This window comes from Cebidichthys violaceus, unplaced genomic scaffold (assembly GCF_023349555.1).
Source record: "Cebidichthys violaceus isolate CVI_PGR_0920_01 unplaced genomic scaffold, fCebVio1.0.p SCAF_72, whole genome shotgun sequence".
NCBI classification, from domain to species: domain Eukaryota; kingdom Metazoa; phylum Chordata; class Actinopteri; order Perciformes; family Stichaeidae; genus Cebidichthys; species Cebidichthys violaceus.
The window spans coordinates 759,972-786,482 of record NW_027176950.1 but is presented as its reverse complement, the minus strand read 5'-3'; the positions used below and the strand labels follow the sequence as shown (position 1 = coordinate 786,482).

Below are 26,511 nucleotides of genomic sequence, written 5' to 3'. Positions count from 1 at the left end.
TCCCAGATTTAATTGTGTGGGAAGAAATTCAAAAGTACGATCAAAGCAACTTGCTATGTAACCTCACAGATTACTTTAGGAGAAGGGGAAAATAAAATCTAGTTCATGATGGAAAAAAAAAACATGACATGAGTTAAAACACGCTGATCCTCTGAGCGAGATCTGGGCCAAACAGAAGCAGTTGATACAAGATTAATCTTTTATGATCTCAGCGTGAAATCCTAAAAAATTGCAGAAAACAGAAGGAAAAACTAAAAAAAGCATAAATAAGCCCTGCATCCTTGTTTTCTACACTCTTAGTCTCATCATATCACGTCTATTTCTATGTTTCTATAATGTGATGATTTCTTTTTTGTTTCTGCAGTTCCCCATGATCAATGAGTTTGGGGAGGACACCAACTCCTACTGCTCCTTTGAGAGCAAGGAGACGGCGCTTGCTGCACTCAGAAAATGGCAGCCTGCAGCAGAGAGTCAACGTCCTGACCCACGAGGTGAGAGAAGAGATGAGGACAGGAGGGGGGGGGGGGGGGGGGGGGGGGGGACATGGGAGGGAGGCGAGAGGAGGGAGAGGAGATATGAGACGAGGCAGAGGCGAGAGGGGATATGTACGAAAATAATAGGGGAATCATTTAAATAAACTGAATAAAATAAAAACCGTAGAACACCAAAAGGTTTTTTCTCAGTGCTTGAATCCTGCAGAAATCCCTCCCTACATGTGAATTAATTGAATGAAAAGAAAAATTGAGGCCAACCCTGGTGGACATACGCTGAAAGATGTCCAGAACTAATTAATCCGAGCAAAAGAGACAGAGTGAGATCGGGTGTTTTTAAGAAACCGTCCAAAGAGCACTGGGGCGTGGGATTTTCATGTTCTATTTCTGAGACGCGTTATAATTGTGAACAAACCTGGCCAAGAATGTGCTGATTGTGAGCGCCTTAAAGTCGAGATGGAATGAAAAATGCCTTTTAAAACCCTTTTAGATCACAACCACAGTCATTTAACAATACATGCAAAATCTAATTCTAATCTTTTCTTCCTGTAGAACAAAATATGTGAGACATAAAGCAACTGCAAAGAGTCACAAAACAACCACAAAGAGACACAAAGCAACTACAAAGAGACTCAGAATGACCACAAAGAGAGGCTATACAACTATAAAGTGTGTGTGTGTCTTGCTCTTATATTAGAGATGGTGGGGCCTTTTGCATGTCTGTGACCAGGGTCCCACCGTCTCATAACCCAGCCATGAGGGAGGTGTGTGTGGAGCCACAGTCCTCTGTAACTCCGTATCATGCTACACTCTAAGCCCGTCCACTTTTTAGCGGTCCAATAAAATGTGAAGGATTTGATTTACATCTGTCTTTTAGCCGTACGCTGATAGTCGTAAAGTTAAGTAGAAATGAAATTGATTGCTTTTACTTTATACACTTAATTTAAAATATAAAACAAGATGTGTGCACATTACTCACAGACGGTACTCCAAAGGAGTCCGTTTTACTACTTTTCCACTTTGTACTTGAGAGTAGAGAGAAGAACGGCAGCGTCCTTAATGTACTTGGACTGCTCATTCGCCTCGCTTGCAACTCTATTTTCTATGAGTGTGTGAACGAGAGCATGGGGAAATAGAAATGAGAAACGACTGACACAGGAAGGCGGTGGTAAAACTGGTAGCAGTAAAAAAAATAATAAAAAAAAAATAATAGAAAGAGCTAGAGAGCAAGAAAGAGGAAGGAAATGGTTTAAGGGAGCAGCCAGAAGAGATTAGCGTGGGACACACACGGTCACATGGTTCTGACTCCAGGAGTTCAGTGATGAAACGTGCCATGCTGAGCATGCTCAGCATGTAGATGAACCCACGTAGACTGCTCAGCTGCGATTTGTGTGATAACAAATAGATAACAAATATAGAGTCCACTCCATGTGTGGACACATGCAGTAGCGGGTGGAAACACAAATTCATTTGCATTTTGTTTTACAGATTCTCTGAAAATTCGGGTTCAAATTGGCATGGAAACCTGGCTAACGCCACTGTGTACTCAGAGCATAGCGCTTTACTTCAACATTACTTTATCATAACTGATACAGACAGTGGCCAAAATGCTGAAAATAAGTCGTAAAAAAAAAAAAAGGAGAATTATCCTTTAAATCAGACGTTTTAGCGACCCTCCTTGTCTTTACTCTCCTCTCAACAACATTCAATCTGGCACCTTGAATTCATCACCTCAATGATGAAAACACACTGCAATCAAATCAACTGTTTTAAACTAACTAATTAAGCTAAAAAAAAAAACTAGAACAAAACCAAACAGCGTTGAACCCAAGAGGCCGTTTGAAACAACAAGCCCCTCCCACGCACCGAATCCAGACTGAGGTGAAAATGTAAAAACGTGATAATGAGAAAATCAAATCTACTCTCAGTCACGATGCCAATGACAAGCCGCCCAACGCCTCGGTGCCACTTTTCCTACAAGCATATGTTACCATAGACACGCTGCACACAGCAGCGATACACCTCTTTGTCCTCTCTTGTTTATCTCACTCTCACTCAGTTGTCGAAAGTGACCATATTCTTCAACACTTCCTCGCTCTGCTTTAAAAAGCTCCTCCTTTTCACTCAACCCGGAGCGCCGCGTCGCCGCCCTCAGACCTGTCAGAGAGTATGTGATTATGCCATCCGGCGACATTCACCCCCTCATTAAGCCCCGGCGTGATGGATCAGCAAGACACCGAGAAATTCATTATTCAAAACAGTGCTGAAGATGGTCGTGGAAATCATCATTCACCCGTTTGTCGAGGGGGGTTGGGGGGGGTGCGTGCTGAGGTGTCAGGATTTCCGTGTCCTAAATTTGCTTGGTTACACAACAGCTTCTAAGAGGAAATGGAAGTTTTACTCTCTCTCTCTCTCTCTCTCTCTCTCTCTCTCTCTTTCTCTCTCTCTCTCTCTCTCTCTCTCTCTCTCTCTCTCTCTCTCTCTCTCTCTCTCTCTCTCTCTCGGGAGGAAGTTTTGAAAACTGACAAAGCAGGGAACAAAAAGTAAATGTGTGTCAAGCCTTTGTTATTGTTGATGTTGTTCTTTGTGTCTGTCTGCACCTCGCTGCTTCAGCTCCAGAAGAGGAAGGAGAGAGAGGAGCAGCTGGAGGACGTGATCCAGGCCTACGAGAAGATCCACATGGAGAAGAGCAACCTCCAGAGGGACCTCGACAAGATGGTCAGAGACGTTACTCGGTCCGCTGCACCGTGTGCATTCATTTTACACAGCGCAGAAGCCATATGGCCCCATTAATAAATAAATTCTTACAGCTTCACGTTCTGCTAAATATGAAATGCAAACGCTGACATGGATGACATCATGTACTGGCGATGAACATGAGAGATGATTATATTTTAGTCAGCACCATGTGGCCAGAAGTATGTGGACACGTCTGGGCAGAGATGTTTGTGACGTTTTGGTTCGGAGCTGTTTTTCAGGTTTGGTTGTACTTCGGGAGACAATAATGTTCCAGACAATATTGTGCTTCTTGTGTTTGGCCCTTTCCTGTTTCAACGTGACAGCAAAGCTGCAGGGTCGATGTATTTTTTAGGCTAAACAGGAAGTTGGCATCACACTGGTTCCCTCGACTGGATTCTTCCATTAGATTTTGGATTATTGCAGAAAATAAACTTTAAACGATTCTGATGGTTACACGTTTTGTTCAGCAAGACAATCTTCCCAGATGAACACACTCTGTGGTAAAGGGATAGTTCAGATGTTTTAAAAGGGGTTGTATGAGGGACGTATCCATAGTCAGAGTCTTACCGGCAGTTTGTAGCTGCAAAACTAATTTTTGCCACCTAAAAGAAAAAGAGAAAATCAATATCTGTTTAAGTGTACTCTATATTTAGAATATTTTCACCGCTTTATCTTGCTGTCTGACAGCAAACTGCTGACTCTTTTCCGGGTTTTAGGATTCCTGCAGCTCTCTCAGGCAGCGTGCACAAATCGAGCTCCACAAAGAAAAGGTTTTCCCAGGTCGGTGCACAGAATCATGAGCTGAAAACCATCCAACACATTTAAAGTGAACCGACTAGCAGATTCATAGCAGAAAACCTGCGTCACAAATGTGAAGTTTGTACGGGCAGATGGGGAGGATCTGATGAAAGATGCAGTCGAGTTGCACTATGGGAAATGTAGGATATCTCTCTGCATCGGCTGCTTTGATTTAGAAAAAAATCTCTCTCTTGCAAGTCCCCAGTCTTAATGCCAGCGCAATACTGAATTATAGGACCGACTCTCTAAAGGGCACCTGTCCTGGTCACAGCATTCATACAAATATGCAACTAAAAACATCAGATTCCTGATAAATTCTTCTACATTTCTGTAACAAAACAAGTAACTACATCTGCTTTTTCTCTCTACTGACTGTTACATTCATCCCTCTGATAGTACGACTAAAAAGAGAAGAAAAGAGTCACTTCATGAAGTGCATTGGCTCACTTTAACTTGGCACTCTCGACAACACTGCTCATTTCAGAGTAATTGCCCTCTGAGCAAACCTGTTTCATCACTTCTCATTCTGAGTCAACAGCCCTTCAGAGAGAAAAGTAATTTTAGAGACAACACATGATCGACTGGAAGGACACATAAATCTCAAAATGATTAAATTATTGTCTGTTGTCCAAGATGCAGCAACTTTCCATCATTTAAGATTCGTTTTTCAGCTTCATGCTCTCACTGCTTTCACTTAGACACGTGCGCATTTCAAACTGTGAGGACGAACACGTTTCTGCGGCGGAGCTACAAATCAAAGTGGATGCAGACCAGGTAGACGTCTTCCAACTGAACAGATTGGCTGGCTGCTCTTTCCCAGAACCCCTCTGTGATAATAAACCCTCTCATATGACAGTGAAGTCCGTCGAGCAGCTCACGCCGAGCAGCCTCAGCGGTTCTTACGTGGGCACACAGTGATTACGGGGACGAGGTGCGCCAAAGATGTTGGAACTGCCACAGTCTCTCAATGTCACCCCGAGTCTGTGCTCCAGCTCCCTACATGGGCCTCATTCACCTTTAACCTTCCAGCACTCACTCACCAAGCTGCATCATATTTGTATGTGATGAATATGTATTTTATCGTGTGTGTTTTTTGCACAATGAAAAGGACCAAGAACAAACTTTAGGATAAACTGATGACATGTTCAATGCTCCTAAATATCAGCATCTGTAATATACATTCAAATCCCAACGCTGATATTATAACACTGATATTTACAAATATCAAAGTGGCCTGGCTGTGTTTCACAGGATAGAAGTGGCATTTATTGAACTTTTAAAAATAAACTATTACTTGAGCATTTTATCTAATAAATTCCACTGTTTGTAGATCCAAGTTTAAACACCAAATGTCGACTAAATTATCTCTTTTTCATTCACCATTTCTGCCTGTTCTGTTTGTCACATATTAATATGAGACGTACAGATTCACATCTTGCATTTACATTTGCATCGTAATCTTTGAAGTCGGCCTTTTGGCCATGAACAGAAACCAATATTTGGCAATTTCTGACCGTTTTTACTTTACTAGGGTTTAAAAGTATTGAAATCATTTCAATTAAATGTAAGAGCAGAAGATATAGAAATACTTTTTGTAAACTGCTGTCATGTCAAACGTTACTGTTTAGTATTGTAGCGTAGTTATTTTGATAAAGATGTAATTGTCCATGACACACGGGGTCTTCAGGTTTAGAAACACAGACTTTCTTGCAGTGTATCTGGTTAAAAACTACACATTTACTTTCGTTTGGCCCTTGACTCCTTATATTTATATTGTTTTTGTTTGTGGCCCGCAATAAAAGAAGTTTGGTAGATAGCCTCTGTACATTTTTGAATCCTGTATAGTCGTAATGCAAATGGCAGATTCAAATAAAATGCATGTGTGTGATCGCAGACCGGCCTGGTGGAGAAGCACGTGGAGCGTATCCTGGGCCTGGAGTCGGCTCTGAGGCAGAGGGACAACTCGCTGCAGAAACTCAACATGCAGCTGCACAGCAAAGACATGCAGTACCTGCAGCTGCACTCCGGCCCCGACGCACACAGTGAGTGACGGTCGCCTCTCTCCTCCATCACCTCCATCACCTGAATCTGTAGCCGAGGTATTCTGGTTTTACTGTCAATAACTTCTGATGGTTACAACACAGCCAATGACGATTCCTATCATTACTGAGGTTACCACCTCAGTAATGACCACCTATTTTCAGAACCGTAGTATTTTCTCTTTGTTGCAATTGCTAAAACACAATTTGTGCAACTATGGGCCCCTCTATGTCGAAACTCAAACACAAAAAATGTATAGACAAAATATTAAATGTCTTACAGCACATCATTCAACATCTACCTTGGCTGGGTCTCCCTTGAAAAATGTATTTTAATCTCAAACTCTTCTAAAAATGACCAAATAAATAGCTTGATGTGCCGAGTATCAAACACTATTATCTGAGTCCATAGACTTGAAACACAAACGTGTATTCCCAATACTTATACACACACATTTACTTTAACTGAAGATGACATTAACATTACAGTATTGTACTGTAAATAGAAAATACAGTATCTTACAATTATAGTCCACTAACTCTCTCTGTAAAATAAAATTAATAATCCAACTGCTTACAGGTGTTTTCACAGGTGCATTCTGGGAGCAGGTGGTTGATAATGGAGTGTTGTATTTCGATGTCAAGCTTCAATGTGTTTAGCAAACAACACACATTCACTACTCAACTCTGAAACCCATTTTAGTTACTGTAAAGTAAGATAATTACGGTACAAAGTACAAGCACAGTATACGTACAAAATACATTTAACCAACCGAGACACCAGCTCAGTGAATCACTGCTCATCCTTTCTCTGCCATCAAATCCCAAAATCTGGCCAGAAAAAAACACTGAGGTTAAGTTAATCCTCGGCCTGTTGGAGAGAATCAGCTTGGACATTTTGTTCCAGCTCCCCAGTCACAGTCGCAGGAATAGAGACCTCCAAAATCCAAACATTTGTCAGTGCCTGGTACTGTATATTTGGAGGATTTCTCAGTATCATTCAGCCTGTTGCTTCCATCTGTACAGCCGAGTGATCTCTATTGTAATGAGTTCTGTGTCACCAAATGCTAGAAAACCTGTGAGACAAGTCCAATTATTACGATGCAAATCATTCCTGCATGGGAAATATGTAAAAGTTTTAAAGATGCTTCAAACAAAAGGCAGGTCGCTCACACTGCTTTCACAGCATTTGAATAAATACAAAATTTAAAAAAGCATGTGAATAAAACCTTTCATTCTTCTAAAGCTTCACCAAGTCGGCAGATTCCCTCATTTTGAGACTGCAGCACAGAAGATAAAACATGCAGTCCAGTAGATGGTATTAAACTTTAGCTGCCCTCTGAGACGTCGTGGGTGGCTGATGGAAGAAATGTGTCACCGCCACCTCAACAGATGCCCCCACTGATGGTGTACTTGAGTGAAGGGGAGGTATCATTCTGCATCAAACTCTCATATTTAATGGAAAAAAAGCCTTTTTTTGTTCCTTAAGGGGAGAAACCATAAGTGAAAAGGTTAAAACATGTAACTAATAGATATCACCATGAAACCTCCCTCGTTCATTACTCACATTAAGGATATTATTTTAGAGAAAACGGCCTTTAAAGATATGTTTTGTAAAATTAAATACATTTTGAAGACACTACAGGTGAAAAAAATGAACTAATAGATATCACCATGAAACTTCTCTAGTTGATTACTGACATTAAGATAACTTTTTTGTATTACAAGTTTTCTGAAATGTTATGTTTAGATATGCAAATTAGACGATTATGTAATGATTACTTTTGGTGAATTTAGGAGAAATCTATGGATGCAAAAAGACAAAAAAGTAAAATAAACACCTAAATGTGTATTTTCTTTCCTCTAGTCTGAAACAAGACACCTTATGGATGTAAAGTAGCCCAAAATCTCAAATTGACTCATGACAAGCAGCTTTTTGCCTGTAGTCTTTCCTCCTAAAGAAAACACATAAAGAATCAGGCATATTGACGTCATTGTCACATCTCTCCTCTCTGGAATCAGACCTAACTATTAAACTGCCCTCAAATTGAATTGAATATGCAAATGAGGCATTATCTAATGGTAACTTTTGGTGAATTTAGGAGAAATCTACCGACACAAATAGACAAAATAGTAAAATATTTTGAATGTTTTCTATCCTCCAGTCTTAAAAGAAGATTCCCACAATTGATCAGCGCATGATAAACAATGTTTTTGCCTGCAGTGTCTCACCTTCATTTTCTGTGTGAGGAGTCAGAGCTTGCAAGGTATTATTGTTGATTAAGAGCGGTGTGTGTGTCTATGAATGTGGGAAAGTATCTGTGTACAGTATGTGTGCACAAGAGGAGGCAGGAGGAGCTGCGATATAAAAGACGATGTGCCGCTCCAGCGTCTTCTGGCTCAAGGACTGACTGTGAGTCTTTGTGAGCGGAGCTGAATCACGAACATGCCCACGCACATCACATGACCCAGGTACAAAGTGAAAGACACTGCTCTTGGAAGAAGTCAGCTCCTCTGCTCTCTCATACTCATCTATTGTACACCAACCGTGGACGGAAGATGAGAAAGAGCGCTGCATTAGTCAGAGCCAAAAGCAGTGAAAATTAAGTATTTTCACTTCTCTCTCTGTCTCTCTCTCTCTCTCTCTCTCTCTCTTTGCTCCCAGTGCGGGACTGTCCAGCTTTGACCCTCCAGAGCTCCCGTAGCCTGGACGCCCTGTCCGACCTGAAGCTGCAGCGGCTGGAGGCTGAGCTGGAGGGGGCGCGGCACGAGGCCCAGGGGGCGTGTCAGAGGGAAGAGGAGCTGAAGGGGGAATGTGAGAGACTGAAGGAGGACATGAGGATGCTGCAGAACAACCAGAGAGACAGGGTCAGTGTTGATGCTGTGAGAGAGGCAGTGCTTTTCTTGTGATGCATTCCTTGTATTGTCCTGATTGATGTGTGACAACTATAAGAGAAATGCCAAATCCGTCCCCAGAACATTTGATGTATCGGACGATTCTGCATTACCCCAGATTACTATTAAAGACAACATTCTTTTTTACCTTGAACGTTGGTGTGAATTGGGTGCTGCACATTGCCAATGGTGGTCATCCAATAACAACAACATTCAAACAGCTTTAGAGCACAGAATATAAAAATCTAGTGCTGCACTCAATATTGTACATAAAGAAACAGTTTGCGAGTGAGATGTGAAGATCGATACAACTCTTACAATAAATATGAAGCTACAGCCAGCAACCGGTGAGCTTAGTTTAGCACAAAGACTGGAAATGGGGGGAGAGAGCTTTTGTGCGAATGAAATAAACAGTTCTGGTCATAGACTGTTAATAGGAAGTAGACACAATAACTGTGACACCCATTGGTTTGTGGACTAAGGTTTTGAAGCCTCACTATGGTTGTCGCCATCTTTTTTTTTGCAACCAGAATTGACACAAGAGGGTGAATAATACGTTGAATAAGACATTTTTAGGCAACCAATAATATTGCAATTAACTTTCATGAACTGAAAACATACTGTGAAACGCTTAAAGTTCTAAGATGAAAACATTGACAACTCCCAGACCGGACAACGCTGTAGTAATGACCTGTCAATCACTGTGTAGCCCCGCCCCTAAAGCATATCCTGCTTTATGGTCTGTTTGACTCTAAATGGACCATAATTTACTAAATGAACATCATGCTGTATTGAAGAAGACTTGAAACTAGAGATTGAGACCATAAACTCATGTTTACAATGTTTACTGAGGTAATAAATCAAGAGAGAAGTAGAGTCATTTTCTCATAGACTTTTATACAACCAGAGGAGTCGCCCCCTGATGGACACTAGAGAGAATGCAGCTTCAAGGCATGAAGCATTGGTTTCACTTTTCAGAACCGGAGGTTACCGCCTGGTTCTGGTTGGTGGGTTTTGTTTCCTTGCTACAGAGCGAGGCTAGCTGTTTCCCCCCGTTTCCAGTCTTTGTGCTAAGTTCCAATACAGTTGTGTCTCTCTTTGTTGGAGCAACATTGCAAACAAATTTGGGCTTCATGGATGACTTCACCTATACACATAAAACCATAGACAGGTCCACCGTAGCACAATAACACACACACAGTGCTTGAATAATAATTATCCCCGTCCATTTCTGACGATGTTACCTTCAGACATGTTGCCTCGATGCGCTCCTGCTGTCAGATTTTGTCCAATATTCTACCAGCACCTGCATGCTAATCTAATTTCACGCTCTACTTCGGCAGGAAATGACTTCTCCGTGCAAGCAGTGTGATGTGGAGTGGATAAAGAAGGTGGGAGATGAGCAGTAAGTGACCACAGCCGATCTCTGGGCAGGAGGGAGGGGAAGAAATGAAACCAGGAGCGATGGAATGAGAGAGATATTGGTTGAGCATCATCTGCATCTTGATTCTCCTGCTGCGATGACCTCCAGAGGCCTCATTAGAAACAAGATGAGCTCGCCATCGCTGGCTAACTGGGTTCAAACCCCGCATTAATGAAAGGAGTGTTCTTCTTTGTGCACAAACGCTGCATTTACTAAGTGCATTCGACTGTAACACCATTGTTTCTCATTCAACATTTGCTCAGGAGAGATGAGTCTGAGCAGTAGGGGGCAGTGTAAGCACAGCGCAGAACCACTTCCTCTACAGCGGCATCAATCTACCTCTCTCTTACACCTGAAACCACACAAAGAGAGCAACAGTGGGCATTCAAGTGTTTCCACTCGCTTACAGCACACAAGAGAGAAAAAGAAAGTAGCTCATGTTCATGCCTTCACAACAACTGCCCCATGTTGCGTGGCTGTTTACGAGGCGCTACAGGTACAACGAAGAGTCAAAACCACAGCAGGTTTGGGTAAATGACTCCCACACAGTGAAACCCCAGAAGTGTTTCGATGGGGAGACAAACTACTGGTACTGAGTGTGTGGTGGAAGCCTACTGCTTTTTTCCAGACCTTGGTCACCTTTTGGTTTTACTCAACAATATCACTAACTCCCACTGAGAACCTACAATGTCTCTCCTCTGCTTCCTGCTGCTTTTTCTTGTAATTGGGCTCATTTAGAGTAAACTGCACAGATTGATACGGAGGGTTTTGTGGAGTGGAGCACATTAACACACGACCTTTGCCCTGATAATCAGCAGCATTTTAAAGATGTACTTCATCCACACCATGACCGTTCCTCACCTCTTGTCACATTGAAGAAAACATACATTCCTCCACGGTGAAATGTATCCAGTCTATTTACAAATGAAGTAGTGAGGTTTTAGTGAAGATGCATGTGTTTGTGAAGTAGTGAGCATACGACGAGATAAATGAGACATGGAATGAGTTGTTTTAGAGTTTGTTAACAGATGTTTTGATCTAGTTTTGCTGTTTTACTTTAAGAATTCAAGGTAACAAAGTATTTGATATATGAATCGTCATTTTCAGGGGTAAAGTATTCCTTTAAGAGCTTCTGTCGGGGGAAATTGGCGTTTTATGAAACTGATGGTTTTGTGAGTAAATTAGTTTCTCTGAAACTAAACCGCAACACTGAAATTGTTGATAGCAGCAACTGAATTGATGAATTCATAAAACCTTCACCTTCTAAAAAGCAAAACAAATTTTCTCTTCCATTTGTCCCAAAATATTCTTGTTTTTGTCGTGTTTCTTTCCTCTCCTTGTTTGTGAAAATAATCTTACAACCAATCAAATGAAATTACTTTTTTTGTGCGCGTCACTCAGAACTAGTATTACGTGAACGGGATGCCCTAACCCTCACCAACCACAAGCCACACTGCACACACACACACACCCCCCCTCCCTTTACTACAGTAAACAGAGCGACTGACTAATCCCTCTTCAGCTTTCAGAAAGTGAGACTATTTCCAATAAGTCACGACATGATGATTTTAATTTCTTCCTGTATATTTTTGGAAATTCAAAAACCACTGAAGGAATGACAAAGTTTGAGCCTGGCTTTTGAAAAAAACACAACATTTTGCTTCTGGAAATCCATTTTTTAAACATTTTTATTGAGAACTATCCCCAAAAAAAAACACTTGTAGTTACCAGGTAGCAAAGCCCGTCGCTCTGGATGTTTGGTGCACTATGACTTAGTGTGAGGACTGTTTAACACCTCTCTATGTTCGGCTGAAAGTGCCTTATGCGAGTGTGAAAAGCCCCCTCCATTTTTAACACGTCCCCTTATGAGGCCGAAGGCATGCAGCCAAAATTCACTACCATGAATATCTTCCTTTTCCCAAATAAACACAACACAGTAACAGGTTTATGAGAGTATTTGTTATGGCCACATCACAGAGTATTCAACCGTTAGTTCCCCCTTGAGGCCACATCCTCGATGTGAGCGACTGAGCTGCAGGAGGTTTGAAAAAGAGGGTTTATTATTACTCTCTAAGCCAACAAAGAGGAGCTCCGATCTCGCAGGCAGCTGCAGTGACGGCTCTTTCTCTGAAACGTCTGATTGGGTCAGAGGTCGGATTCCTGCCCACACGCTCTTCACTTCATCTCCTACACACACATTCACCCGTGTATCTGATCGATTCAGAGGCGCCAATCTTCCATCAATGCTGCATCTGCAATCATCACGCCCCTCCTACGCGCTGTACTGTACATTGTACAGTATGTTCGCGCGGTTACGCACAAACAAACAAAAGAAAGAAAAAAAAAAGGAAACAAAAATAAATACAAAAAGAACAGACGCATGCAGGAAAATGTCAAAGTATTTTTAGACATGCAGAGACCAAAACAAACTGGATGTCAAAGACTTTCTGAAATAATGCTTGCAGGTGTTCACACGTCTGCTTCGCCGTGAGAGGTGTCGCAGCCCGACCCCGACACAGTTTATCAAAACACATCAGCAAAATTGAAAAGTGAGCCAGTACAAGTGTGAAAAGGAAGAGGTGCATGCGCCTAAACTGTCGATGAAATTCGGTATACACCTGCAATTAGAAAAGGAAGAAGTCCAAGCAGAACTGGAGCTGAGATTCACCTGAGAGAAGTCGTTTTTGCCGATATCAATATTATACTCCATGCACCACCCACCATGCAAGTTGCCAGTAAGTAACCTTTCGATTGCTGTTTTCCTACTGATGCACTAAAGGTGCTGAAAGGTTTGGAGGAGACTTCAGATGACCCTGAATCATCTCAATGGCAGCACCAGGCTCCAACAACCTTTACCAACAATGAGGGATGTTGTTTGTTCTAAGGTGGTGGGTGAAGAGGGGGTTCGAGACCCCACTCCATCTGAGTCATAGCAGAGTCAGTGGAAAATTAGGTGGGCCACCCGCAAAAGCCAACTAACCAGTGGAAGTTATGACTTATCTCCAGCTTGTGAGCTTCCCTGAAATGGGGTGCCTGACTTTATTTTAGACAATATCGGGTGATAAACTTGTATCAGCATGTGGTGCTAAAAAAACAGCTAGCTCGTTTTTCAGTGCACATTTTTGCAGATCAAATGTAAAGAGGTGCAGAATAAGATCGTAGCTCAGAGTTTAAAAAAAATATGCTGTTATTAATAAAAAAAAAAATGCTGTTATTAATAAAAAAAATATGCAGGGTTTATTTTAACACCCAAGTAGCAGGCTTAACCCACACACACACACACACACACACACACACACACACACACACACACACACACACACACAAGTGAGAAGACTTAATTAAGTTAGTGCGTGGGTGTGCTGGGGAACATACTTTTAATTTGACAGTGTGTTTTATTTGCTGTGCAGGCAGGAAAAGTGTTTTTCTTTTCTTTGTTGATGCTGCAGTGGAAGTTAACATCTTTTCCCATCGATGCAGAAGTTTATCTGCCACCATCTCTGTGCAGGAATGAGCTGAGTCAAATTCTGATTAAGAGGTTGAAAATTGTTTTTTCGGAGATCTTTCATCAGATCTGAGAGTGGCAACGATCTGGCCCTCGGGTACAACAAGACGTTTTTTCTTTACACTTTTAAGTATAGAAAACTTGGTGGTAGAAGTGACAATAGAGTTACGCAAGTTTATTTAAATTGCACACACACAAAAGGCAATTTAAACTGCTTTAAGTAATTCAATAGAAAACACGTTTTTTAAAGAAAGAAATTAACATTAATAAAAAATATAAACTTTTATAGGCCTGAAAACGGAGACAAATACAGGAAACCAAGATGGTTCATGGAGAATTTTTAAGTTTTGCTAAACATGCAAAACCAAAGTTATGCAGGACATAAAAGTTTGTAACCTGGGTTTGAACGGGCACGTCAAAGTCACAAATATCCGGTGGAACTTTGTCTCAGCTCTGTTTTATTTTTGGATTCATGAAACCAGTCAAACCTTTGAAATGCCGGTCTTGATACAAGAAAATGGCTCAGTCTGGCAGGATAAGCTGATTATCTCAACAGATTTCAAGTTAGATTTCAGGGTTTCACGTCTTGCCAGTCAGACAATCAACTTTCAAATCTACCATCGACGGTGCATGTGAGTGAGTTTCAGGTCAAGACTGGGGAGTTTACAAAAATTGGTTAGACATCTGAGCTAAGCTGTGCGTTATCAGATTTGAGGGCAGCTGGCAGTGACTACTACAGCTGCTTCTTTTCATGCTTTAAACCACACACAGTTAACATCAGTCTCTTAAGATGCTTTAAAGTTGCACAGAAATTATTCCTTACATCTGCTTGTGTAACGCCTGCCTGACAGTAATTTAAATGATGGGTCTCAGATCAGTTTGGAGCTAATGAGTTGACTCAAAGTCAGCCCGTTGCCATGGTTTGAGAGACGCATGGAAGCCGAGCGTTCTTGTTTACAGTTCTTGAAATAGAGTTGCTCCGTCAGCGCTGCCCCTGAGAGACTCATGACACATCTTTGCATGAAACGGTGTGATTTTATGCTCTTCAAAATTATGTGCCGTGACATGCACTCTAAAAATATAAGCCGATAAGCCTCTCAATTAGCGAGGCCGCGTCAGTGCTTCAGAGCTCATTCAGCTGCAGATCTGTATGGATTTAAGATGCAGTTTCATTCCATCTGACTCTGATTAACTTATGCATTTTGTAAATTGCATTCCACAAACATTGTGATATAATGATAATTATGAAGATGATGACATAATTGCCTCCCTCCCTCCTTCCCTGCAGGGTGAACTTGGCTCTGGCCTACACGGAGCTGACGGAGGAGCTGGGACGCCTCCAAGCGCTGAGCTCCAAGCAGACGGAGATCCTGAGGAAAGCGTCACAGGAGCAGGCTAGTCCAGGTTAGCAAGAATACGGTGCGTCGAAACTGTGGGGGGAAAAAAAGGTGTGTCACCGTCCCCACAGTGCCTCAGTGCTGGAGGAAGTACTCAGTTCTTTTACCTCGAGTAAACGTAGCAAATATTGAATTACAAGTCCTGCACTCAAAGAGAAAGAATGCAAGATTATGAAGAATAAAAGTACCCAATGCAGAAAGATGGCATGTTAAATGAGTATTATATTATTATTGAATTATTCTCACTGTCCAAGAATAGTTTTACTGCAGTAGTTGATCAAATTGTATCTACTGTTGATGGATTAATCCAGTGTTTCTCAAACCATTTTTCTGGGAACCTCCATTGGAACCCAAATGACAACAGGCCTCATCTGTAAATAATGAGGAAGCGAATGTGTACGTAAATGAATGTTCCTGTCCAGTTTCACCGCCATTACAGCATCACCTTACATTATCTTAAATAGGTAAACCATCATATTAAAGAGATATATGTTTGATAAATCATAACTTTGTTCTATGCATGTGCTATTGTAAACACATGTTAAATACTTAAATCATTTCCTCTCATCAGTTCAACAAACAGAATGAACGCTAGCCTTTCGTGTTAGATTTAATGTTATAAATAGATTACAATTATCAGAACAATAAATAATCACTTGAAATGTGTTCATACTATTGAGTTACATTCAGTCCAACCAAATCTATACATCATATTTTGGTAATTTACCAAAATAGTTTAATTTTCTTTCTAGACAGATGCTGGCCCTTTGTAAAATGAAATGTCACTTAATCAAAATAACATCAATACATCCCTGTAGGTCTCTGCATGTTTACCTCTGCTGTCTCACAGCATAACAAATAACTTCTGGTTGTGAATTGTTGCTTCAGTTTTTCTCACTTAAGAGTAAAAGACAGACACTAACGGACACGTTGTAGAGTGTTAAACAGTAGCAACACCTTTCCCTTCCTGCACGCAGTCACACACATATCTACCGTCTCACAACTGTGCAGCTACTAACCTACCACAAACCAAAAGGCCCCGCGTGCATCGCCTTCACTGAGCAGTCGATTTTTACAAACTGGAAAATGACGCTGTGTAAATCAATGAATAAGTGTGCATTTTAACGCGGCTAACACATTAATGTCACATCAATATAGGGAATGGGACTTGAACGCCCCGTCTGCTTAATTAGTTACAGGATGGTGCGGGCGATGCGATTGCCTCTTGGCAATTTTTTTGATAACAAAACAAAATATTTGTTCTTGTGAATTGTTGAAGTAATCAGAGGAGAGGGGGTTTGTGTGGAGCCCTGAACGCTCTCCTGGGCTTTACAAGTGAGCGTGAGCTGAAGAGTTCCTTTCAACTGTTTCCATCTCAGAGGTTTTCAGAGTGCTTCAGAGCATAAACACCTCCGCCCTTTTTAACACCTCAACCGACCGGCAATAAATGATGTTTCCTCTTTGATATGGGAAGTGGTGACTAGAAGGGTGACTGACTCATCAACATGTCTTGAAATTACATTAAACTGTACAACTGTGCAGATCTAAATCTTTTCTTGAATACATACATGGTCACAACGTGCATTTCTCATGATAAAATATATATTAACTGACTGTTTTGGTGCAGAAATGTCTCCCTTCCTGTTACACTACATGGCCAAAAGTACATGGACACCTGAACATTACATCTCATTCAAAAAACACAGGCGTTAATCTGCTGCTTTCACAGCCTTCACTCTTCTTGGGGAAACTTTCCACAAGGTTTTTGGAACCTGGCTGCAAGGATGTGTTCCCATTCAGGCTGGCTAGCAGTTGGTGTTCCAGTTCATCCCAAAGGATGTTGGATGTAGCAGGCCAGTAAACCAAACTGGGAACACCATTTTTTATTTTTTATTTTTTTATATAAAGGAGCTGGCTTTGTGTACAGGAAAGAGAGAGCTTTAAGAACACTATAGAGAGGTGAAGTCCCTTTTGGAGACAAATCTTTTTTTTTTTTATTGTTTTACGACAAAATGCCTCTTTCTGTCTTTCATATTGACGGACATTATATGTGTAATTCATGGCACAATTCAAACAGGATCAAATAATGATTTGTCTCTCACCGTTGACTACCGTAACATATTTTTTCTGAATATGTGGTCAACCGGAAGAGGCGGGACATCGCCTAACTGTTGTCTAAAATATCTTTGTATGCTGCAGCATTTCACTTAATTAGAAGTAAGGAGTCTGACCCAAACCACGATGAACAGCCCCAGACCAAAAGTACACAAACATATATGTACAAGGGTGTCCAAATAGTAATGGCCATATAGTGTAGAAACAGGTTGCCAAACTTTTTCTTTGATATAACTTTATTTTCCAAGATGCCAGGCAGCATCGAGACATATAACTAAAAGGTAAATAATATGAAAGGAATAAACAAAAAAAAGATAAAATGACACACAACACCATAAACTAACACTTTCTAAAAAGGTTTCAGATATTGCATCAAAAAATAATAATAAAAGATAACATACAAAATCCACAACTTTATATGTAAATCCCCTCATCCACAACAATGTTTGTTCCATGTTCATATTCAGACAACTTTTTTTTTTTCCATTTGTTTTTCTTCCCTCAGTCCAGCGTCACTCTCCCATCCACCACCAGCGCCACTCTCCGGTGTCTCAGCGCCACTCACCCATCTCGCAGCGCCACTCTCCGGTCCCGCCTCCGTCACACCACTCCCCGATCCAACAGAGACGCTCCCCGGTGCTGCAGCGTCTCTCCCCGGACATGCACCGCCGCTCCCCCCTGCTGGACGTCAACAACGGGCCGGCCTCTTACTCCTGCCGCCCGCCCAGCCAGCACCTGAGGGCCAGCTTCCAGGGCCGCCGCAGTTACTCCGAGGTGGCCGACCCTTCCGCTTACCAGTGCCCTCCCCGCTTCTCCCTGGACCCTGTCGCCACCCTGCCCAAGCCTCGGCCCTACATTGACGGCTACGCGAAACAGCAGTCCCAACACGTGGGCTCTCCTCATGGGGGACTGCAGCACCGAGGCTCCCCGTCCCACCATAAAGGTGGCCCCGGAGGAGACGGGGGCCTCGGGGAGAGCTCCATGCGCCACTCGAGAGAGATGCCATTCCCACTGTCGGAGGTCGCCCACCTGCACTTTGAGCCCCCTCCGCCTTCCACACCAGCCCCCCAGCCGCCACAATCCTCCGAAGATGAGGAGGAGTGGAACTGCCCGCATCCCATCAGCCCCCCGCGGACGCTTGGCGTGCTCTCCTCCGCGGTGCCCGGTGGCGTCATGAGAGGCCCGGCGTCCTGCTCAGTCTTCCCCATCCCTCAGAGGTCCAACACCCTCAGCTGCCACCCGCAGCCGGGGTACATGTCAGCAGAGCACGCTCAGTCCTGGCCTTCAATCAATGTGAGTTCAAACAAAGTGTAAAACATGATTACATCGGTGTAAATGAGCTCGCAAGGATAGATGAGTGATTCTGAAACCACAAAGTTGCAGCAGTGTACATTTTTGAAGTGTCACTTTGTCACAACTGTAATTACTGAGCTGGTTCACAGAAAATGACTTTGTTCTTTAACACCAAGACTCTTTCCAATGAGTCTTGTTCCCTCTGAATGTCACAATCATCTAAAGGCCTCTGTCTCCATCATGTCTCTACTTCCTTTAAAGTAAATACTTAACAGAAATACAGTCACTTGCTTCCTTTCTGAGCTTTAGATGAGAAGTTAGATATCAGTCGAGTGTGTTTAGCCTTGCAGCTCGCAGGGCTCTGTGCACAGGTAATACAATCTACATCAACATCTCTGAAGCTCATTAATTCCCACGTTATATCTTGTAAAAGAAAGAACTGTAATAACAATAATTCTCTTTTTCAAGTGAGTCGGTCAGAACTATTTATTGACAAACATTACTGTGCACAGCTTCTTTAAATTAAGGTTTGCAAGGTTTGCTTTAGACCGAAACCAGAAGCTGTACTCGCCGACCAAATCTGGCAACCCACGCTGGAGCCGGAGACGGCACACAGAAGCACAGAATGTACAGATTACCTGCTGTTTGTAGAAATAACTCCAACTTCAACAAACAAGATACATCATGTAACTAAAACGGCTTGAGGGGAGCGTTCTTAAACTTGTGATGGAGCTAATGTTCGCCGTTTCTTCTGCTTTACGGTTTTTAAAAAGCTGAGCATGATTATCCTCGCAAGAAAAATGCAGCATCAGTTGTTTTCAGCAAATATCTGGTACCGACATGTGTTTATGTAACATGTTTATGTTGGTGGAAAAGCCCTTCTAGCAGCTGGAATTTCTAACTTTGCTACAATACTTTGAAAAATTACAGTATTTGATACCATTTTTGACACTAAGGAATAAAAAACTGACACATTGATACAATATGAGCGTTTCAACTCACTGTCGGAGAGAAGAGAGAGCAGAAAACGCAGTTGGTATTTGAGTAGCAGAAACTGTTTTAAATACTTAGAATCAATACTTGATGCTTCGATATTATTGACAAACTTCAGGACTTATGACTGCTGTCGATCGGAAAAAGGTCGAGGTGGATGGATGGTTCAACAAGACGCTGAACTTTGAAATAAAAGACCAGTTTCCCATTTCCTACCAACTATGTTGGTTTCTTAAGTCCATATTGATGAAGGTTCACTAACCTTTACAAAGTACTTAATTCAACCCGAACCAGGATCTTTACTTCATTCTAATGAAGTTGCTTTTGTTCCTAAACGTAACCAAATAATAACATTAAAACTTTATTTTTGGAGAACACTGACTAATGATACTTTAAACACTTACACCTTTCATTCTGGTGCAATGCCAAATAAGGCAGGGACATGAAACTCTAATTAGTCTTCTCTCAAAACTGAACAATGAATCTGAGCTTGGATCACAGTTTCCACCTGGATTTACTACGAGTCGGTCTATTTCTAAAGTCTGAAGTGATGATCACTCACCAAGTAGTAATTGTGTGTCCTCCCACACGATGACTAATACTATCCAGTGAAGTTTGTGCCTGCATGTGATGTATCCTGCTGTCTAATACCTGTGTGTGTGTGTGTGTGTGTGTGTGTGTGTGTGTGTGTGTGTGTGTGTGTGTGTGTGTGTGTTTGTGTGTTTGTGTCGCCCCCACAGCTCTGGATGGAGACGGAGGAGAGCGACATGCGGAGCTGCCCTCTCTGCCAGCTGATCTTCCCCATGGGTTACCCCGACGACGCCCTCATCAAGCACATCGACTCCCACCTGGAGAACAGCAAGATCTGATTGACAACCAGCCCGCACACATCGCACGGCCTCCTCTTATAGATTACGTCACGGGACGGGGAGTCAGGACGCGGAACGACCAATGCGCGATAATCTATAGGTTAGGGATGCAAAATGAGCGCAGGGGCCCTGTCATATTCGGGAAGCACTTAAAACCACGGGTCTCTCTTGGACTCCTGAGTCCACATGCAGAGTTCCCTTAACTGGATCGCCCTCCAGACAGCTCTGCCCGTATCATCACCGGTTCTGGTTGCTGCTGTTTTGTAATGAGTCTTGTCGTGTGGTTTCAGCCGGTTTCAGGTATTGTGTTGTTTTTTTTTCCGCTTCACAGTGTCGTACAAGTTGATTTAGCAAAGTACGCTAAATTATGAGGTATGAGAGGCGTGCTGGCAGGTTCAGGGGGCTCTGCATGTCAAAACGTTAGTGTTCATCCGTGAATGATTAGGGAGATCTAAAGGCGTCAAGAGTATTCTCAACACTTAGCTATAAATACCGTTCACCTTGTTGGACATTTTCTATCTCACACACTAACAGTACATTTCTCTGCAGAGGACAGTGATCTGGTAAAAAGCTTGTTGAAACGTTGATGCCGGCTCACTTTCACTTCTCTAAAAACAAGATTTCCTTGGCAGTTACGAAAGTATAAAACCTTCCAGTCTCACATTTCATCTGCTGACAAATCAAGCTGGAGAATCCGAATGTGAAAGTATGTTTGGTTTTAACCCCAAAGCGAGTGATGATGATGATGATGCCCTGCAGGGCGGGGCACTGCTGTTGAAGCGCCTTCTCTACAAGTGGAGTCAGAATATACCTTAATGCTTGCGGCTTGTTAAAAAATCTAAGTATCTTAGCACTTTAAGTTGGCACAGCCTATACGATGTATCCTTTTTCCGTCCCCATATACTGTATATTTTCCACGTATAATTTACTATTTATATTGACTATCTGTACGGCAAAAAAATATGAAGATATATTTTTGCAAATGTTGACATGTCTCATGTTGGTGTTCCTCCCATGTGCTCGCACACTGCTGTATATAGAGGAGTCGGGGGTCAAAGTCCCACTGCATGGGAGACTTTTCTGTACAAAGATTTTGAAATTAACAACTGGGATTCTTCTCGGTCTTCCTAAAGATCTGAACAAAACAAAACAGTTTGATGTCATGACTGCCCAGACCACCCAACAAAAAAAAAAAAAAAAAGAAGAAGACACACAGCCGGCTGCATGAGATCAAGACCTGCTTTTTAAGTGTACTGTATTTCTATCTCGGGAGATCTGATACCAGAAACTTCATCTCCAATCAGCAAAGTTATCTCTGCAGGGTTTCAGCAACGATACTTCTTTCTTCTTTTGATACGTGGGTTTCATTTTTATCATAAGTGGAATCTTAACTCGAGATCTGCTTTGTGGGACTTGAACTTCTTTTTGAAAAAAAAAAGGTAAAAAAAACAAACAACAAAGTTACACTGATGTCAGCTAATCTGAGGCTTTCAGTTCCATGTGCAGTTTTTAATGTACTGTGGGGGACGTCCCTACGTGCACACACACCCATGCATTTAAACTGGTTGGAAGTCACTGAAGAGGTGAAATGCGGTAGATTAGAGCACATAGGGCAGTGATTGTGGCAGCGGGAGGATGTAGGACATTGGTTTCAAGTCCCGCTGACATACTCTTGAGCAACGCATTGAATCTCTACAAGCTCTGGAGGCTTTGCTCTGAAGGTTTAAAGAAACGAGAGTTTTCCAACAAGGGTGAAGAGATCTTAAAAGTTTATTAACACCTGGATCTTATTTTAGTGGGTTCAGACACTGGTTCTGTTGGTGATGATAACATTGTACTCACCTTGTTGATTACTGAGATCTGGGACACTTATGTCGCTAAAAAAGAAGCCAGATGAGATGCTAAACTGTTGATGCTTGTGAGCTATTTGCTAACATGCTAGCTAGCTGGCCTGCTTAACACCCCCCCCCCCCCCCCCCCCGGCATTTTATTTACCATTTTGGCCAATAAAAAGTAAATAAAGACATATTAAATCGCTACGTTAGCTCATTAGCTTAGCTCGGAGAATAAGTCCACACGGTTGATTTAAAAAGAGGTATTTGTACCTTTCGTGTCTTATAAATGTCTGCAAACCATTCCTCTTCTATATGGAGCAGTTTTTACTCCAACAGAGAAGGTTAAATTAAAATAAATGTGCAACACGGCTAATAAGCTACGATAGCTTTCTTCATAGCTTTCCATTCCTTCATAAAGAATTAAATGCTTGTGCGACCAGACCTTTAGAACATTGTATTTCCATCATTTTACAATAGAAGCGCCTTGCCTCGCCTGAAATATAGACTCACTAAACGTCAAAAGAAAATATTTTTCTTAAGACTTTTTTTTCCATTTTTCTAAAATGTAATGCCAACCCTAGCTTTAAGGAGTGAGCCTACATAGTAACTCAATTGATCACAAGACGAGATGCGTCAGGATTTGTCGGATTCAGCTCGGTGTTGGCAAATTAGAAAAAAAAACCTTCTGTGTTTCTAGAAAAGGGAAATGCACCTCCACTAAACCACGTCCTGGGGAAACCCTGAAAACTATTTCACAAGAAATAAGGTGAAATTCAGAGTAGTCTGAAAAACAAACAATTATGTGTTGCATAATAATCTAAATTCGTGCCCTATTGATCAATCTGTTATGCCTGCAGGGTTTTTTTGTTGCAAAAAAAGCAATCAACTTGGTGATTATTGTCAGTGATAGAACCAAACTGAAATAACCTGAAATGGTCCTTTAAAGAGCTACATTCGGAGGTGTACAATAAAAACGTTGAAGGCAGTGCAGAGATACTTAACTATTAAATTGAAGAGGGCTTTAAAGACTCCCAATTATTCTATACTGTATGTATGTTCCTATATCACTCTGTATAAAAAAATTATATTTAAAGTTGTGTACAGACAGGTATTTTGCAAGTGTGTCAAGCTAATCCAACGTGTACTCTTATTATTCAGCAACTTCAAATTGGAGTATCTGTAAATCAGTATATATATATATATATACCCACTACCACACTACGTATGAATTATATACAAGTACTACCCTACACCTTTAGTCTTCTACTCACTACGTAGTGGTACAACCTCTAGTCAACTAATATCCAACTACATCCTGCAGATACAAATCCGTTTGTTTTAAGCTGTGGGATGTGTGACGGTGTGCACTGTCAGGCTTAAATGACCCAGACTAAAAGTACACATGGTTTAAAGAAAAATTACAAATACATGTTTGTCTGAAGGTTTTAGTCATTATAAAGAAATTAGATGCATACTTTTTCTGGTCTGATTTATCATGCAGCAAAGAAAGAAAGAAGCACAACGATCAAAATGTGCATTTCTTCGCTGACGATGATGTAATGTTGCCTCATAAACCACAAGTAGTTAAACTGAATTTGGAAGCTTTAAGTTGACTGAAAATGGAACAATGATGTGAATTTGAAGTCAGACTGCAGCTTTTTTTCCATAGAGGTAATGTTAAAGTTCAGCAGTTAAAGATTTTACAAACAATATGTACTTTTTTTCCCCCCAATCGGAGGACCTACGTTGGCTCACAACCAAAGACAACGAATGATTTCCTGTGTTTTGAAAAACAGAGGACATAGTTTTAGCTGCATTGTGGTCAAAGATGCTGGGATGTTTGCAAACCACAAACTGTTAGCCAGCAGCAGCAAAGCAGAGTGACGATCATGCCCCATACAAGCTCACAGTATGACCAACACAGATGTATATGCTGCGACACATCCGCAAGTACAGGACCTGTGCTGAGGCCCATCACATAAAGATCAGAAATGCTATTGCAGGTTTTTCTTTTGTGGTCAACGACTGCCAAGGTTTCATCTGTTCTTCTTCTTCTTTCTTTTTGTGTCCTAACAGCAGCCTGTCTCCTCGGTTCACTCAGGAGATAAACAGAGAAGATCAGATCTCTCAGCGACAGATTTAAATGTCTTTATCATGAAATTTCACTAAAATGTTCCTTCAGATTTACTCAGGAGGTTAACGGCTAGGTCCAACAAAGAGTAACAGGTTTCTTTTTTTCATTCTTGTATAGTTCCTCTCTCTTGTAAGTAACTATGTGAGTCAGGTTGTTCTCCTGGGAAACACTAAGCGCACATGAAGACCTCAACACTTATTAACTCTCCACAACACTAATGAGAAGTAATGTCTACTTCACGACATTTGTGTGGCGGAACAACTCTGCTGTCATTCGAGGACTTTTACGAGTGTAATAAACAGAACAGACCGCAGCAACGGAGGTATATAAAGAGTCACTTTTTCTTTCTCTCTCTGCCTGTAAATAATCTAATAAATAAACTGGAACATGCACTGGAATAATGAATGTACTAGCGTCTCACTGCATACACGATGATGTCATTCTCAGCTGCTACGTTTCACAACCTCTTTCTTTATCAATATTAAATTTAGAGCTTGCAATGCACGTGAGTAGAAATTATTTCAGTAGTTACAGTTTGTGTCGAGAGACTCCAAAAAGCACAAATCGCAATTTCCATTCTTTTAAAACACCTTTAGAGCCATAAATATTGCTTGGAATTATATTAGCTTCAAATAATAACTGCTGCTTGTAGATAATAAAATACATGTTAGGTAAAGGTAAATTGACTTATTGTAGGTGCAGATGTTTCAAACTGAATTATGAATTTTCTTCACAGCCTTACCCAATAATATACTTTATTGTTTGAGTGTAAATCAAATATTGCATATACAAACATACTTTAAAAGCTAGTGGTTGAACAGATGACTTAAAACAGTCGTATTAAAAGATTCAAAAAATGATAATTCTCCATCCAGCTCAAAGATGTTGGGATACTTCGTCTCCAAAGAATTCACAAATTAGCTTTTTGTTTTTTGTTCAGCTTCATCTGGTTCTTTATCTTTACTTTATCAGTTTGCACATTCGTCTGTGATGTTGACGGGTTAGTCGAACTTTTCACCCAACAAACAACTTAATTTGCTTCGCCTTTGTCTCCAAAACAGATGTGTGTGTAAACGTACCAACGCAAGTAGAGCATCGTCTGGCTCTGACTGCAACAGCAACATTTGAGTTTTAACGAGCTGAAAATCCCAAATATAGTCTTTAGAACATAATATTACTGACCTGTAAAACAAAGTATTTATGAACCATTAAATGAGCGAAGAAGAAGAAGAATCTTTTTTAAATATGTAATTTTAAGTATACTGATTTGCACACAAAGCACATCAGGCAACATTATTTCAGAGTAGATCAACCAATTTATCATAAATACAATGAAAATGTATACAAAAACAATAAATATTGAATGTTGGTGCTAATAACAGAGTAATGAAAAACCCTGCCCTTCTTTGTTTAAGGTTGTTTTGACTCCCTCCCTCTGCCTCCAAGCTTCTAAGCAAGTTAGTTTCCTACATCTTTAGCTCTCTGCCGCTAACCTCAATGCAGAGTCTACCTCAGGAAAAAGACAAATGCACCCACCCATCCGGGCCACAAAACCACAAACCCTATACTTATATGAGAAGCTAAACAGGCAGCACATACGCAGAGAGAACTAACCGAGAAAAACCACAAACTCAGTCAGTAAGTGACGAAATGCAGCCATGATCAAAAACAACAACACACACACACACACACACACACGCAATGCTGTAAACACACACCAATACACATGCATATTTTTAAATGCACACACACACACACACAGGTACTCAATTCTTAGAAGTCACAGATTTTTTGTCTTTTCTGTATTTCCAATAATCCCCACATCACTTCTTGCCCGTTGCTTTTGGCAACAAGGTTAAAGTTTAATCAATTGTGGTAACTTGTTTTTTGTTTTGAAGTGATACAAAATTGTAATATTCAAGATTACATTTAAATTACTGCATGATATTTATATAATTTCCACGCAAAAAGAAGAATCTTTAAAT

General features: G+C 41.2%; 1 protein-coding gene across 1 annotated transcript; it reads left to right on the top strand.

Moving 5' to 3' along the window:
* Positions 1-368: 368 nt before the first annotated feature.
* Positions 369-25,030, top strand: LOC137891943 (TANK-binding kinase 1-binding protein 1). Its single transcript, XM_068736812.1, is given in 9 exon segments — positions 369-433; positions 435-491; positions 3,105-3,209; positions 5,923-6,070; positions 8,733-8,935; positions 10,306-10,367; positions 15,179-15,294; positions 17,908-18,695; positions 20,429-25,030. Coding segments are annotated over 9 exon segments (1,671 nt in total). The 5' UTR covers positions 369-370; the 3' UTR covers positions 20,558-25,030.
* Positions 25,031-26,511: the final 1,481 nt, after the last annotated feature.